This window comes from Geotrypetes seraphini, chromosome 1 (genome assembly GCF_902459505.1).
Source record: "Geotrypetes seraphini chromosome 1, aGeoSer1.1, whole genome shotgun sequence".
NCBI classification, from domain to species: domain Eukaryota; kingdom Metazoa; phylum Chordata; class Amphibia; order Gymnophiona; family Dermophiidae; genus Geotrypetes; species Geotrypetes seraphini.
The window spans coordinates 166045646-166062017 of NC_047084.1; the positions used below are offsets into that span (position 1 = coordinate 166045646).

At 43.9% G+C, this 16372-nt stretch overlaps 2 protein-coding genes across 3 annotated transcripts in view; one reads left to right on the forward strand and one right to left on the reverse strand.

Moving 5' to 3' along the window:
• The window catches only part of TDO2 (tryptophan 2,3-dioxygenase), a 40145-nt gene extending 33166 nt beyond the window's left edge, over positions 1 to 6979 (forward strand). The window contains 5 exon segments of the mRNA XM_033940325.1: positions 909 to 966; positions 1591 to 1670; positions 1947 to 2037; positions 5173 to 5188; positions 5190 to 6979. Coding sequence (XP_033796216.1) covers positions 909 to 966; positions 1591 to 1670; positions 1947 to 2037; positions 5173 to 5188; positions 5190 to 5327 — 383 coding nt within the window. The 3' untranslated portion in view covers positions 5328 to 6979.
• A 7504-nt stretch (positions 6980 to 14483) lies between these two features.
• The window catches only part of CTSO (cathepsin O), a 40297-nt gene continuing 38408 nt past the window's right edge, over positions 14484 to 16372 (reverse strand). For both annotated transcript variants that reach the window (XM_033942517.1, XM_033941621.1), the window contains one exon: positions 14484 to 14969. In XM_033942517.1, coding sequence (XP_033798408.1) covers positions 14935 to 14969 — 35 coding nt within the window. In that variant the 3' untranslated portion in view covers positions 14484 to 14934. The remainder of the gene's footprint in view (positions 14970 to 16372) is intronic.

Below are 16372 nucleotides of genomic sequence, written 5' to 3' on the forward strand. Positions count from 1 at the left end.
AAAAGAGAGGCACAGTTGCTCCTGGGCAGTCCGACCGCCATTTTAGATGCAACACCAGACTGGAGAGGAGTGATTGGTTATCACTTCTGCCCTAAGATCCCCAGAGCCAGCTCCTCAGACCACTAATGATATTGAGGAAGCCCTTTGAGAGGGCAAGGGGTATCTTTATCTTAGGAGAGGAAGATTGGGAGTCTTGATCCTTTGGTAGAGAGGACAGGGCTTGAATCAGGAGGGCCTTAAGCTAGAAAGGCCCGGAAGCTGGTGGAGGAGCCCTGGTCTGATGTTACTGGAGCATTAGGCTTTCCAGTTGAATGATCCTGTGCACATAGAATAATACTGCTTCTGAGGATGCGGACAAACAGCTTCATTCTCCATGGGATTCAGCAACCTATGGTACCAACATGCCACAGCTTGCTGAATCCAGTGTAAAATCAAAGTGCAGTAGAAGGTGAAATTTTGCCTTACCTTGATGAAGTCCTCTCTAATCAACTCAACACCCATTAATTCACAGGTTAACATATGTTAAATCGATTTAGCATGCGCTAAAATTTTAAGGGTGCACCGAAGAACCTAATGGGCGCTAACATATTCACAACCCTATTAAAAAAATGTATGGATATGGTCAATGCATGCATTATGTTATTCCTTTAAATGCAATTTATGATATGTTCATGGTTTCTATTACCACCTGTTTGACAAACACAAACCTGCAGGTAGCGTACATTGGAAAATGATATGGGCATACATAACATTTGTCAGTTAGGTCAGTGGAAATATAGATAATCTCTGCTTTTCTTTCATTATCATACTCCTGGAATTGTGATCACACTGTAGAGGCAATTAATTAGTCAAGGAACATCTTTAAGGAATTCATCAGTTCAAAGGATTTCACTTTTGCGTTTTTTCAGGAGACAGACGACTGTCATACAAAGCACTGAAAGGAGCTTTAATGATCAACTTTTACAGGTAACTCTTAACTATCATTTTTACTTTTACAGGTAACTCCCCACCCCCCCAAGGCTCCAGATTTTTGCCAGGTACTAGTGATCTGGATTGGCCACCTTGAGAACAAGCTACTGGGCTTGATGGAAAATTGATCTGACCCAGTAAGGCTATTCTTATGTTCTACCATTTAGATAATTTGTGGTCCAGGGGGTCTTCAGGTAAGAGTGATGCCCAGTCACTCCTACACCAGTCCAGCGCTGTCATTAAAATAGCACCCCTAGCAGTACTCTTGCATGACTATCACTAGCAGTCATATTTCCGTATAAGGAGAGATATGCTGGAATGTAGGTAGGAGGGAGAAAGGAAGAAGAGATGCCAGACAGTGCGTGCGTGTGTGTGTATGAATGGCCACAACCACTGACCCACAAGCTTTGCTTTGAAGAATGCTGGTGTAGAAGGACTAAGGTTGAAATAGACACTAGAAAATGACTTGGGATTATTTCCCGCGGTTATCCACGGGGACGGGAACGGTGATGAATTTTGTCACCATGTCATTCTCTAATTCATGGCTATTTCACTTCCAATGAATGATCACCCTGGATAGTTTGGATTTGCTAAGCATCTTGTTTGCTGTGTTTGTTTCAGAGAGGAGCCCCGCTTTCAGGTTCCATTCCAGCTTCTTACCTCCCTAATGGATATCGATACACTTATGACCAAGTGGAGATGTGAGTTGTATTTCCAAGCATAATTTATCTTGGTTTCTACCACATAAGTTATTTTGATACATTTCTTTGGATCACTTTAGCTGAAAATTTTCTCTCTCAAATCTTTCAAACACAACGTTGGTTGAAATAGACGCAAATAGTTAAGATGGGATTGAAAATGATAATGATTAGCACGTGCAGTGTTCATTACAGTTATCATCAAAGCAGTACCAAAAGACCAGTTGTGGACTATGGAAAAGATTAGCATCAGAGATATTATGGATTTTTCGTTTTTAGATAACCATGTGTGCATGGTACATAGAATGATTGGCAGTAAGGCTGGCACAGGAGGATCCTCTGGATACCAGTATTTGCGCTCAACTGTGAGGCAAGTCCAAACACATTTTATTATATATACTACTGTCATATGGGTGTAGGGTTACCAGATTTTGCATCTGGAAAAAAAAAAGGACATCTGGCCCCGCCCCTTTAAGATGGCCCCGCCCCATTAAGCCAGCCCTGCCCCTGTCTCCGCCCTATTCCACCACCCCCCAACCCCTGCCCCATGCAAACCTCGTCTCTTCGGTCCGAGTATGGAATGCATGCGCAGATGTGACATGATGAAGTCGCATGCATGCGTGTATGTGTGTGACATTGCTTCGCATCCATGCATGCGCAGATGCACACCAGACTCGGCCCCAATCTCAACAGCTTTTCAAAACCCAGAGAAAGTGCCGGGTTTTGAAAAGCCATCCGGACGCCCAGATAGTCCTCTAAAAAGAGGACATGTACAGGTATTTCTGGACGTCTGATAACCCTATATGGGTGGCACAAATGCTAAAACGTATATTAAACAAGAGAACTGGCCCAACCATTAGTTAAGGTTAAGTGGTTGCCTAGGGCAGAAGCTTGGAGGGAACAGTAAAGTGATGCTGCAGCCAAAGCAAGGCTATTGTACTGACTCGTAGAGGCCAACTAAATTTCTGTTTCAGTTTCATTGCTGAAACTGGACTGAAATCTGGGTTTGGGTTTCGGCCCAAAATGCCTGTCCATTTTCAACTGAAACCCAACACTCACTCCACCTTCTTCACAATCACTTCCCGCTCCCCCCAGCGATCACTTCCCTCTTCCAAGGGTTGCTAGATTTTACGATTGCAAAATCCAGACATGCTAGACCCACCCCCACAGGCCCGCCCATCCCTGCCCACGACCTGCCCTAGCTCCATCCCCCGCTGCTTGCTTTGATTGGGCAGGAGGCAATCCATGCATGTGCGGATTGCCTCCTGCCCGATGCGATTGAGAAGGAGGCTTTTCAAATCCTGGACAAAGCGCCGGGTTATGAAAAGCCGTCCGGACCCCCGGACATGTGCTCTAAAAAGAGGACATGTACAGGTATTTCTGGACGTCTGATAACCTATATGGGTGGCACAAATGCTAAAATGTATATTGAACAAGAGAACTGGCCCAACCATTAGTTAAGGTTAAGTGGTTGCCTAGGACATGTCTGGTGGAAATCCAGACATCTGGTAACCCTAATCCTTCCTACTTGTAGGCCCTCCTGAGGCCTAACTGAAGAAGATCTAGTGGTATTTTCGGGGCAGGAATGAACCCCAGTGCTTCCTGCCCTGTGCTGCTGTTGCATCACAATGGCTAGCGAGACTGCCACATGCCTAATGCAGAAAAAAGTTCTCAAGTGGGACGTGCTAATGTGTTCTGCATTAGCTTTGGGATGTGCATGCACTAACTGCACCTTTATTTTTTTGAGGTTGGGGGTGGTGTCAGAGGCATAGAGTGGGTGTTCCCTGCATTAGCCAATTGGTGCATCTACGTTACTCTGTGCTAATTGGTTAGCGCATGGTTAATGTGGGAAGCCTTACCCCCTCCCTACGAGGTGGCAGGAATTGCTCCTGTAATAATATTTAAATAGGCTGCACACTAATGGTAATAGCACACGGCCATTAATTAAATAGAAAATAGGAGGTTTTGACAGCCCTGGTAAAAATAGCCTTAGTGTGTGTGAAAGGGATTTGTATATTGCCTTTTTGTAGGTTTTACAACCACACTCAAAGTGGTTTGTGTATTTCAAGCTCACAATCTATCTAATAATCAGGATAATCGAGCGCTGACAATACCGAGCAGACAATCGCGCGCAGGACTTAAACTTAATTTTAAAGTGCTCTGAGGTGGGATTTGGGGAGGGAACCCCCGCAGTTAAGTTAGTACAGTTTGCGCTGCCGTTGGGTGGGAGTGTTGGGGGGAACCCCCCATTATATAGTGAAGAGGCATTTTCCCCTTTTTTTTAGGGAAAAACGTCAATTTCCTCTATAATATGGGGGGGTTCCCCCCCACACACATACACCCCCCCCAATGGCAGCGGCAACAGTACTAACTTAAGTAGGGGGGTTCCCCACACACACAGCCCCTCAGAGCACTTTAAAATTAAATTTAAGTTCGGCGCGCTGATGTCCTGCGCACAATTGCTCGGTATTGTCAGTGCTCGATTGTCTCGCGTGCTTTTGTCCCGTCACCGTCAGTCACACAGGGTGCAATTGGTGCTTGTTATGCAGTGGAGAACTAAGTGACTTGCCCAGGGACAGAAGGAGCAGGTATGGTTTGAACCCACAACTTCAGAGTGCTGAGGCTTTGACTCTAACCACCACTACACTACGCACTCCTTTCTGCTTAAGGATGGGCTAAGGCCAATTATTATCACAGCCTTGTAAAAGGACCCCTAAATGTGTATTAATGAATGCACATGCCTATGACTTATACTGCAGTAACAGCTGAACAAACGTATATCTTGCGTTGGTGCCTCAGTGCTTCTAAAATACATTTACCATTATCTTTTAGCCTCTGAATACAACAAATCAGGAGCATAACAAGCACCAATTGCTCCCTGTGTGACTGACGGTGACGGGACAAAAGCACGCGAGACAATCGAGCACTGACAATACCGAGCAATTGTACGCAGGACATCAGCGCGCCGGACTTAAACTTAAATTTTAAAGTGCTCCAAGGGTGTGTGTGTGTGGGGAACCCCCCTACTTAAGTTAGTACTGTTGCCGCTGCCATTGGGGGGGTGTATGTGTGTGTGTGGGAACCCCCCCCCACACACATTATAGAGGAAATTGATGTTTTTTCCTAAAAAAAGGGAAAAATGCCTCTTCACTATATAATGGGGGTTCTCCCCAACACTCCCACCCAACGGCAGCGCAAACTGTACTAACTTAACTGCGAGGGTTCCCTCCCCAAATCCCACCTCAGAGCACTTTAAAATTAAGTTTAAGTCCTGCGCGCGATTGTCTGCTCGGTATTGTCAGCGCTCGATTGTCCTGCGTGTTTTCGACCATGGACTATGACTGACATGGTGCACTCCTGTCCCGCCCACCTTGGTGATGTCAGCATAAGGGAAGCCAATGGGAATCTTTCCTTGCACCCTGTGCAGCCATATCTGCCACACATAGCTTGCTATAGCCCTGTAACAAACCACTCACATTGTACTTTTTTTGTTTGTTTCTTACAGTGACAGGTATAAGGTGTTTTGTGGACTTGTTCAACCTCTCAACGTTTTTGGTACCGAGACACTGGATACCAAAGCTAAACCCAAGTATTCATAAATTCCTTTACATGGCTGAATATTGCGACAGCTCCTACTTCAGCAGCGATGATTCAGACTAAGGGCTCCTTTTACTAAGGTGTGCTATGCTTTTTAGCGCACGCTAACCATGCGCTAAACGCTAACACACGCATGTTAGTCTATGGATGCGTTAACGGTTAGCGCGTGTAGATTTAGTGCTTGCTAAACACGTGATAAAATGCTTAGCGTACCTTAGTAAAGCAGGGGGTAAGTTATCAAACATCCATGTTCCTCTTGAACAACCTTAGAAGGGCTATGATGAACTTTTGTGCAATCATTCTCGGATCCTTTTACTAAGCTGTGATAAAATATGGTCTTAAGCGTGCCCATATGGAGGTCATTCACACATACTAAGGCCACTTTTACCACAGCCGAAAAAAGGCCAATTTTCCATTTTCCCAGTTAACGGCCATGCACTACTTTGCCATTAGCACATAGCCATGAACAAAACAGCACATGAGCCCCAACCACCACCAATTAGTAAAAACAAAACTGTTTAACCGTTTTGTCACTTAAGAATTTGTTGGTCATTACCTCGCTTATTCTGTATACCGACTTCATTGCTTCTACATTGTAACTATGTCGCTGACTATCCAGCTTTCCTTATTGTACTGGCATTCATTGTACTTGTATTCATTGATTCTATTTTGTGATCTATATCGATTCTATTTTGTAACTATATCGCTGACTGTCCAGCTCCTCTTATTGTAAACCGCCTCAAACTACCATGGCTTTGGCGGTATATAAGAAAATAAATTATTATTATTATTATTATTATTTTGTAGGCGGTAAGGACTCATATGATAATCCCGTTCTAATGAGTTAGCGTCCAGTAATGTAGCTGTGCTAACTGATTCGTGCTGTTACGCCTACTCTTTGCCCCCAGACATGAATCCTTTGAGAAAAATTCAGAATTATTTTAGTGTTTCAGCAAACATTGAGATTTTATCCCAAGGCCCCTCAGAGTGTCTTGCGGTAAGCCCATTTAAGTTGCAGTAAATGCACGTTCGTACTTAGCAAATCTTAGTAAAAGGGCCCCTCAGCGTTCTACATCAATATATCTACCCCCCTCTTTTACATAGGTGCGCTGCTTTTTAGCGTGCGCTAAACCTGCGCTAAATGCTAACGTGTGCATGTTATCCTATAAACGCATTAGTGGTTAGCGCATGCGTCAATGTAGCGCACACTAAATCCGCGCTAAAACGCTTAGCGCGTCTTTGCAAGTTTTAAAAGGGTCATCAGCATTGCATCAGTGGAAGGTTAAAATCATTCATACATCTTTTGACTGGAAAATACATTAACCCCCTTTTTATCAAGCTGCGCTGCCGAGCCACCCACAGCTTGACAAAAGAGAAGGTAAATTAAGTTGCTGTATAAAAATATATGTGTATTTTTTTTAAAAAAATTTTGCTTGCCATGTAACTACTCAAAATATACTAATGCAATTGTGTAGGCATTTTGTTTAATAGGATTTAAATGCTCTGCAAAGGAATACCATACCTTCCCAAATGGTTTTGCAAAATGCAGCAAAATGTAAATACGATATATAACTACTCCAGAATCTTGGAAACTGTTTTTATTTTCATTGCAGTAATATTATTGTGTGTTGTTGTATTTATAATACACAGACAGAAAACACATTTTATCGCTAAGTAAAATTATATCAAGCGAATAAAGCCTGTTGTTGTTTTTTTTTTTCTCTGCGTTCCTCACTGATACATTCTGTTGACTGGTGGGCATAAAGGGCCGTAGATTTGATAAAATGCAGCTGTAAGGATGATCACAGGGGTGTCTCATTATGAGCACATTTCTCCAGTACTTAAACAACTGCATTGGTTGCCTGTTGAATATCGCATTGAGTATAAGATCTTGACAGTCATACACCGTGAACTTTATGGGGAAGCGCCACAGTACTTGATCCAGGCCCTGAAAAAATATGCTCCAACCCGTACGTTGCGTTCACGATCGTCAATGAAATTGTCACTCGAATGTGCCCGGGATGTGCATTATAAAAAGACCTGGATGTCGGCTATTTCTTTAGCTGGCCCAAAATTGTGGAATGCATTGAATGGACCATTAAAACCCTCTTTTACTAAGGTGCGCTTAATCGATTAGCACACGCATGCTAAATGCTAACGCATCCATAGACTAACTTGTACGCGTTTGCGTTTAGTGTGCGCTAATCGGATAGCGCACCTTAGTAAAAGAGGGCCTAAGATTATGTTCTAACTTTTGTGTCATAAAAAACTATTGAAAACCCACTGATTTGTATAAGCCTTCTATGAATAAGGAATTTCTGCTTTAATGTATTTTTCCTAGGATCTTTTTATTTGCTGAATTTATTTCTATTTCCTGAATTTATTTTTTATGGAGTTTGTATTTTAGTATGTTTTTAGTTGAGTTTGTATTTTTTTTGTAGGTTTCATTTTATGTACGTTAATTTGTAATCCGCCTAGTTGATAGGCGGAATAGAAATTTTTTAAATAAATAAATATATACTGGTACTTTGTCCCTACTGAGTTCATATAGTCTAAAGTTTTATACCTTGGCTAATGGAGGATTCAGGAGCCCTTTTAACAAGCAGTGTTAGCAGTCCTATGGGGCAAAGACCTAGACCGGGGGTCGGCAACCCGCGGCTCCAGAGCCGCATGCGGCTCTTTTCCACCTTTGCCGCGGCTCCGGTAGTGTGTCACGCAGGCATGCAGCTTACAAGTCCGGCGTCACGGCGGGAAATAGCCATGCTGAGCAGTGAGCTCAGCACGTACACAGATGAAAGCCTTGCTTGCTGATTGGTCCAGCGGCCCCGCCCTGCCGTGCCGCCGGACCAATTAGCAAGCAAGGCTTTCATCTGTGTACGTGCTGAGCTCACTGCTCAGCATGGCTATTTCCCGCCACGACGCCGGACTTGTAAGCTGCATGCCTGCATCGCCAGAATTTAGGTAGGCTGTTTTCATCCCTGTGGGAGTCCTGTGGGCCAGGGGGCGTCCCCGTGGGAGTCCCGTGGGTCAGGGGGGGCATCCCGTGGAGTCCCGTGGGCCAGGGGGAACAGGGAGACAGAAAGAAAAAGTTGGGGGAGAGAATGAGGTCTGGAGGAGAGGAAACATACAGGGAGGCTGAAAGAAAGGAAGATATAGTGAGATGGACACAAAGAAGGGTGATGCTGGAAAATAGGTGGAATGGTAATTCTGACAAACACAGTAAGGGAAATGCTGGATCAAGGAGAGATGGGACTCAGGCTGGATGGAATGAGGGAAGAAATGCCTTGTTGGCCCGGAACTTCCTCTCCTACGTCAGAATTGACGTCAGGGAGCGGAATGCTGGTCAGCGCGACGCTTCTGCAGGGAAAGCTTGGACGGCGGTGGCTTGGGGGCTATTCCCGATGGCGGTGGCAGCAAACCGAGTGGCTTGGGGGAGGGCACGGAGAAAAGAAAGAAAAGGGCAGATAGAGACAGAAGAAGGGGGAACAGGGAGACAGAAAGAAAAAGTTGGGGGAGAGAATGAGGTCTGGAGGAGAGGAAACATACAGGAGGCTGAAAGAAAGGAGAAAGATTGGATGCACAGTCAGAAGAAGAAAGTGCAACCAGAGACTCATGAAATCACCAAACAGCAAAGGTAGGAAAAATGATTTTATTTTCAATTTAGTGATCAAAATGTGTCTGTTTTGAGAATTTATATCTGCTGTCTATATTTTGCACTATGGCTCCCTTTTACTAAACCGCAATATCGTTTTTTAGCGCAGGGAGCCTATGAGCATTGAGAGCAGCTAACTGCATGATCCTGTATATAGCATTAAGATAAGAAACAATATATACAGTGTTAGATTTGTTTTATAATGGTTTTGCGGCTCCAAGTTTATTTTTCTTTTCGAAAACGGGTCCAAGTGGCTCTTTATGTCTTAAAGGTTGCAGACCCCTGACCTAGACCAACTGCTTTCGCCCACTACATACGGGGAATTCAGGAAACGCCTAAAAACATACCTGTTCCAGAAATACCTAAACAATTGACCCGCTCTCCCTCTCCCTCCCCCCTCCCTATTCCACCTGAACTTACAGCACTGTTATAAATATAATCTGTTATCTTCATCTTATCATAACTTTACGTTGCTATTTATCCCCAACAGGTCCTGTCGGACATTACCTACTAAAATGTACATATTACATTTTCGCTCAGCAAATTGTATTTCTATACTATTGCCTCCTGAGGTCTCTGATCTCTGTATTTCTTCTGAATATCTACTTATTGTATTTCGCTGAATGTCCAGCACTCTTGATTGTAAACCGCCTAGAAGTCGCAAGATTGTGGCGGTATAGAAGAATAAAGTTATTATTATTATTAGCGCAGCCTTACTCACATTTTTCCTGTGCATTAAGGCCTTTTTATTTATCACTGGGGTAAAATGGCAGAATTTCCTTTTTTTCATATTAATGGCTCCCTGATTTCGATTTCTCCTGACATGGCGGGATATGCCCGCGAAACAAGCGGCCCTTGTTGAGATTTTTTTTTTTTTCAATAGAAGATGAATGCAGATAAGAGTTTTGTTTCGTTTCTAGCTGAGCAATACATATACAAGAACTGGGAAAAACCGGCACCTTTGAAAGCCCTACTTTGATTGCTAGTTTCGGGTGTGGTGCAGTTGCTCTGGGGTCGGGAGGGGGCTGGTGTTTTGCCCAAGGTGGAGGAAGTATAAGGGGATTTTGCCAATCGCTCTGCCAGTGAATGAGCTCCTGCCATAAATAACAGATTGGACTGGCCTCAGCTGGAAATTCCAGATAAGTTTTTGCTTTGCTCTTTTTTTCTATTTGGAGAACTTTTTGTGTAGTTAGTTCTATTTCCTGCTCTGGGAACATTTTTTGTTTAATTTTCTATATTACCATTTTTTTTTTTGAGCATTTTGAGGTATATTTTTTCAGTTTTTAAGTGCTCTTTTTTCCTGGTAATATCAGCCAATTATATGATTCTGAGCTCCAGTATAGCATAGTTTCTTTAGACAGCTAAGACTGTTTTCTATGCTTGCTCAGCCTTTGAGGCTGTTTTGAGAAATATTTTCTTATCTAGGTGGTGTTTCTGCAGCAGGAAAGGTACTGCAATAATATCTTTATTGTTTTCACACTAAGGGCTCCTTTTACTAAGCTGCGCTAGCGGCGTGCGCTACATTGCCACGCGTGTTAGACACTAACGCCACCATTGAGCTGGTGTTAGTTCTAGCCGCATTAATATTCTGCGTGCGCTAAAAACGCTACCGCAGCTTAGTGAAAGCAGCCCTAAGGTGCGCTAGTGTTTTTAGCGCGTGCTACATTGCTGCACGCGCTAACCCCACGCTATGCACCAAAAACTAACGCCAGCTCAATGGAGGCGTTAGCGTCTAGCGCGCGTGGCATTGGCAGCGTGCGCTAAAACCGCTAGCGCAGCTTAGTAAAAGGAGCCCTAAGGCCCTCTTTTACTAAGGTACGCTAACTGATTAGCACGCACTAATCGAGTTAGCGCACGGTAAACGTTAACGCATGCATGTTAATCTATGGATGTGTTAGCGTTTAGCCCACGCTAATTCGATTAGTGCGTGCTAATCGGTTAGCGCACCTTAGTAAAAGAGGGGGTAAATTTTAGGTAATTGATTCATATGCTAATTTTGTTATTAGCGTGTGGCCATTAATAATAATAACAATAATTTTATTCTTATATACTGCCAAAGCCTTAGTAGTTCGAGGCGGTTTACAATAAGAAGAGCTGGACAATCAGCGAAATAATTACAATGAAAGTCGTCGAATACATGTAGGTAGGTTAAAGAGGTAATCAGAGAAAGGGAGAAAGTCAGAGTAATAGTCACATGAAAGTAGAATCTAATATAATAAAGCCCTAAGCGTGCATGCACACTCCCACCTGCGTGCTCCCGTTTTCCGTGCGCTGTAGGGACCCGCAGGAAGGAGTGCGCAGAGCTTGTCGGCCACAGCAGCTCTTGCCGTCTGAAGGATAAAGCCAAGAAGCACGGAGCTGGAAGGGAGAGGAGCTGCTTTCCTCCCCTCCCAGAACGGACTTAAAAACCCCCAGAGCTCGCTTCGGGTCCGGCAAGGGTTGCGGGTCCTGAAACCTTCCGATTCAAACAGCGTCTGCAGCACTCTACATATGCTGCTTCGGGCCTTCTACTGCCCTGATTTGCTGGGCAGTAGAAGGCCCCGAAGCTGCATGTGTACAGTGCTGCAGACGCTGCTGGAATCAGAAAGTTTGTCGGGACCACGAGAAGGGAAGAGGGGGGGGCAATAAGGGACTAAGGGAGCCGGCAAGACCATGGGAAGGGAAAGGGGGGGTAGGGGAAACGCTGCTGCTGCACAGGGAAGTGGTGTGGGGGGAGCTTGAAACCCAATTTGGGTTAATAGCTGCAGACTCTGAGGCTTTTTTACCCCTTTAAGTAATTAAAGTAATGAGAGTAATTAAAGGCTACACTTTGGGCTCCTTTTACTAAGCTGCGTTAGGGCTTTAACGCGCGGAATAGCGCGTGCTACATTGCCCCGTGCGCTAGACCTTAATGCCAGCATTGAGCTGGCGTCAGTTCTAGCCACGTAGCGCACTGTAATTTCCTGCGTGCACTAAAAACACTAGCGCACCTTAGGAAAATGAACCCTCTGTGATACATATAAATAAAAAATAAAATAATAAATACAGGAGTGAAGTAACTAAGGTAGATCTCAGGAGTTCTTGATTCCATAGGTGGGGTTTCATATACTATATATATATACACTATTCTTTTTGAATCAGGCACAGTTGGAAACAGGTTGTTGGACCTTTGGTTTGACAATGTATGACAATTTTTATGTTCTTATATCCCACTCCTCACCCTACATCAGTGGTTCCCAAACCTGTCCTGGGGGACCCCCAGCCAGTCAGGTTTTCAAGATATCCCTAATGAATATGCATGAGAGAGATTTGCATACCTGTCACTTCCATTATATGCAAATCTCTCTCATGCATATTCATTAGGGATATCTTAAAAACCTGACTGGCAGGTTTGGGAACCACTGGACAGGTTTGGGACAGGACAGGTTTAGGAACCACTGTTACATGGTGCCAAGTTGGTCTGTAGGAATTTTAGGTCCCACTATTCAGTTGCTGCTGAAAATTGGCAGTTAGGGCACTTACATGTAGAGTGGCTTAATTAAGGGCCTCTTTTATTAAGCCGCAGTAGTGAATGCTACGCAGGAAATGCACCGAAGCCCATTCAATCTCTATGGGCTTCGGTGCATTTTAGAGAATGACACGGTGACAAAATTCATCACCATTCCCGTCCCCGGGGATAACCACGGGAAACCATCTTCATGTCATTCTTTAAGGAGAGAGGGAAGAATCAGAGTATGAATGGCCACAACCACTGTCCCGCAAGCTTTGCTTTGAAGAATGCTGGTATAGAAGGACCGAGGTTGAAACAGACACTACAGAATGACAGTCTCTGGTATCCAGAGCAGATATTGTGATGTCATAATGCCTCATTCCACCAGTGCCTAAGAGCCAATCACATCAGTGATGTCACAATGGCTTCATTATCCTTGGCTCACATGAGTATGAATAGCCACATCCACTGACCCGCAAGCTTTTGCTTTGACAGAATGCTGGTGTAGAAGGACCGAGGTTGAAATATACACTAGAAAATGACATGGGATTATTTCCCGCGGTTATCCGCGGGGATGGGAGCGGTGATGAATTTTGTCACTCTCTAGTGCATTTACCACTCAGCTTGACAAAAGACGCCCTGTACTAGTAAGTGCCTGTGAAGATCTGTTCCTTATTATTATTTTACCAGTTCTAATAGCTGGTACAGGGAGTCATGAAAATAAAGGATGATCAATTATTGCAATATCTCTCTACAAGGATTAAATACATCTATTGACTTGCTTTCAGAAGCTAACACCTGAAAGCAAGTCAGTAGACACATTTATTTCGTTCAAAAAAGCTAACACTTTTTGATGGATTTATCTTTATTCCTGTGCACTCAAATGGACTAACACAGCAACCATGCCAGTTTGCCACAGAATTCGTGACTTTGGTCCCGGGATCTACTCTTGATCTGCTGCAAGAAATCATGAGAGGGGGGAGGGGGCGCTTCTTGAGCTGATGTGTATGGTAAACAACCTGTTCAGTGCTGGAAATTGGATTAGCCAGATCTCTTCTACTCTCGCTTAAGACCTGGAAGCTAGATCATCTTATTTGACCAGGTGTAGGATTGGAAAAAAACAGTTTATAGTCAGTCGCGCACGAGACACCAGTGCGCCGACAATGCAGGGCAAAGACAATTCAGCGGAAGACACCAGCGTGCCTTGGGAAAACTTAGTTTTAAAGAGTTCTGAAGTGGGGTATGAGTGGGGAAACCCCCCCCCTTTACTGCATAGTGTTTGCGCTGCTATTGGGGGGGGGGGGAAGTTGGGGGGTTGGAACCCTCCATTATAGAGAAAATGGAACTTTTTCCAATTTTTTTCTGGAAAAGTTCTGTTTTCTCTATAATGTGGGGGGTTGCACCCCCCACGCCCCCCCAACGGCAGCACAAACAGTATGCAGTAAAGTGGGGGGTTCCCCCCACGCCCCCGTCGGAGCTCTTTAAAACTAAGTTTTCCTGTGGCGCGCTTGTGTCTTGTGCCAAATTGTCAGTGCTTGATTGTCGGCGCGCTGGTGTCTGGCGTGCAATTGTCCCATCACCATAAAAAAATCATGACAAAATCCCAATATTAACTTTAGGGCTCCTTTTACTAAGGTGCGCTAGCGGTTTTAGCACGCGCTGCATTGCCGCACGTGCTTGATGCTAATACCACCATTGAGCTGGCGTTAGTTTTTACACGTAGCCTGGGAGGGGGGGCGGCGTGCGCTAATCTGCAGTGTGCGCAAAAAACGCTAGCGCACCTTAGTAAAAGGAGTCCTAAGTGTTGCTTCTAAATGGATTTACAAAAGCGGTTCATAGTCATTCGCAGCGCGAGACATCAGCGCGCCACAGGAAAACTTACTTTTAAAGAGCTCTGATGGGGGGATATGGGGGGATCCCCCCAGTTTACTTCATTCTCTTCGTGCTGCTGTTGGGGGTATAAAGAAAACTGAACTTTTTTCAAAAAAATCAGAAAAAGTTCAATTTTCTCTATAATGTGGGGGGTTGCACCCCCCCACTCCCCCCAACGGCAGCGTGAAGAGTATCACAACCTCCCGTTGGAGCTCATTTAAAAGTAAGTTTTCCCACGGCGTGCTGGTGCTTTGCGCCGAATTGTCTGTGCTCCAATGTCGGCGCGCTGATGTTTCGCACAACTTTTGTCCTGTCACCTACAAAAGCTATACCATTTTCAGTCTTCTTCAAAACATGCCATTTTAAAACATGCTATCTTTTCATAAATGTTTGAATATCCTGAGAGTAACACCAGTTCCTGTTCAACCAGCAAGTATCTGACGTTTTCAAATGAAGACCGGAGAGTGTCATTCCTTTATGATGATGCCATCAGGCTGGCAAGTTGTGTTACTTATTCCTTCTTTCAAGTTTTATTGTATAGAGAGCATAGTTTCTGTCCCCTGCTGCTTGTTTTCAGTACTAGGATCAACAGCCAGAATCTGGAAGCAACGGTTTATGTTCTCATTCTATGTAATATCGTAACATCTGTCCACCGTCTTCAATATTACAATCACTTGTCATACACGTGCAGCTGAAACTGTATCTGCTATGCCTAAAATAGACATAAAATAATTTATTTACGTCTTTTTAGACCCTCTTTAAACATCTGCAAAGAAATAACTTTAATATGTGTTCATATAGAATTCAGGTTTAACCTAGAATTTTAGTTGGTGGTCAAAACACATGATGAAAACTAATAAAAAATTCTGGAAAGTATAAATAAAGTGGTTCATTTCTCCACCAAATCATAACTAGAGCTGATGGCTCTTGAAAATGTACGTATATAAACACACTGCCAATTGGAAAATAAGTTATAGGTGCATGCTCTCTTTTCATATCATCCACTTAGATTTATTTCATACCACTTACCTCAAAAATTAAACCCCTCTTTTACTAAGGTGTGCTAACTAATTAGCACGCGCTAAACGCTAATGTGTCCAAAGCCTAACATGCATGCGTTATCGTTTAGCGCGCACTAAATCAATTAGCGCACGCTAATCGGTTAGCGCACTTTAGTAAAAGAGGGCCTAAGTCTCCAGTTGATATTTCAGCCCACAGCTTGCAGCTTTTTTTTTAAAACACTGACCACAGCAGGCAGAATTAGTCCAAAATATTCAATGCTGGGCCTCATTCACATTATTCTGTCTCTCCTGGCTGAGATTCAGCCTAGATCTGCATAAGACACTTACCTCCCCCCTCTCCTGCGCTAGAGGTTTTCAGTGCAGACCAGTGAGGAAAGTGCTCCAAAGCTCATAAGAATTCTATGAGCATTGGAGCATATACCTCACTAGTTTCTACCGTAGCTTTGTACAACGAGCTCTAAATATGTGGAGGGGCATAATAAAAAAAACCCGTCTAAGTCCCTTTTTGGCCTAAGGTCTAGCCGTCCAAAGTAGGCAGCAGGGAAATGTCCATTCTCGAAAAAAAATGTCCAAAATGTGGTTTTTTTTTTTTTTTTTTTTTTTCGAGAATTGCCTAAACTAAAACTAAACTAAAGCTTAACTTTGTATGCCGAGTCATCATTCTGAGAAAGCTCGACTCGATTTACAGCAATTAAATAAACAGGGAATGATTTACAAATGATAAATAGAAGATAATAGCAAATTTCAAAATAATTAATTTGTAAAATGTTTGGCACATAGAGTGGTTTTTAATCACTCAGACCACCACTACGTCTACCTCTAAGCCCTATTTCTGAAAAAAAAAATTCACCCAAGTCCCAAACGCCCCAAACAAGAACTTTTAGGCATAGGAGAGACCAGTCCTTCGCTTAAAACCATGATCCTCTAACCAGCGTCTGTCATAAGCGCCAGTTAGAGGATCATGGAACTGTCCCCCCCATGCAACGATCGCAGCAGGAGGGATGCTGAACCACCCCAACCCACCGGATCCCCCCCCCCTATAAGAGGGGCCTAGGGGATCTGGCCAATCGGAATCTTGGCCACTCCCAGCACA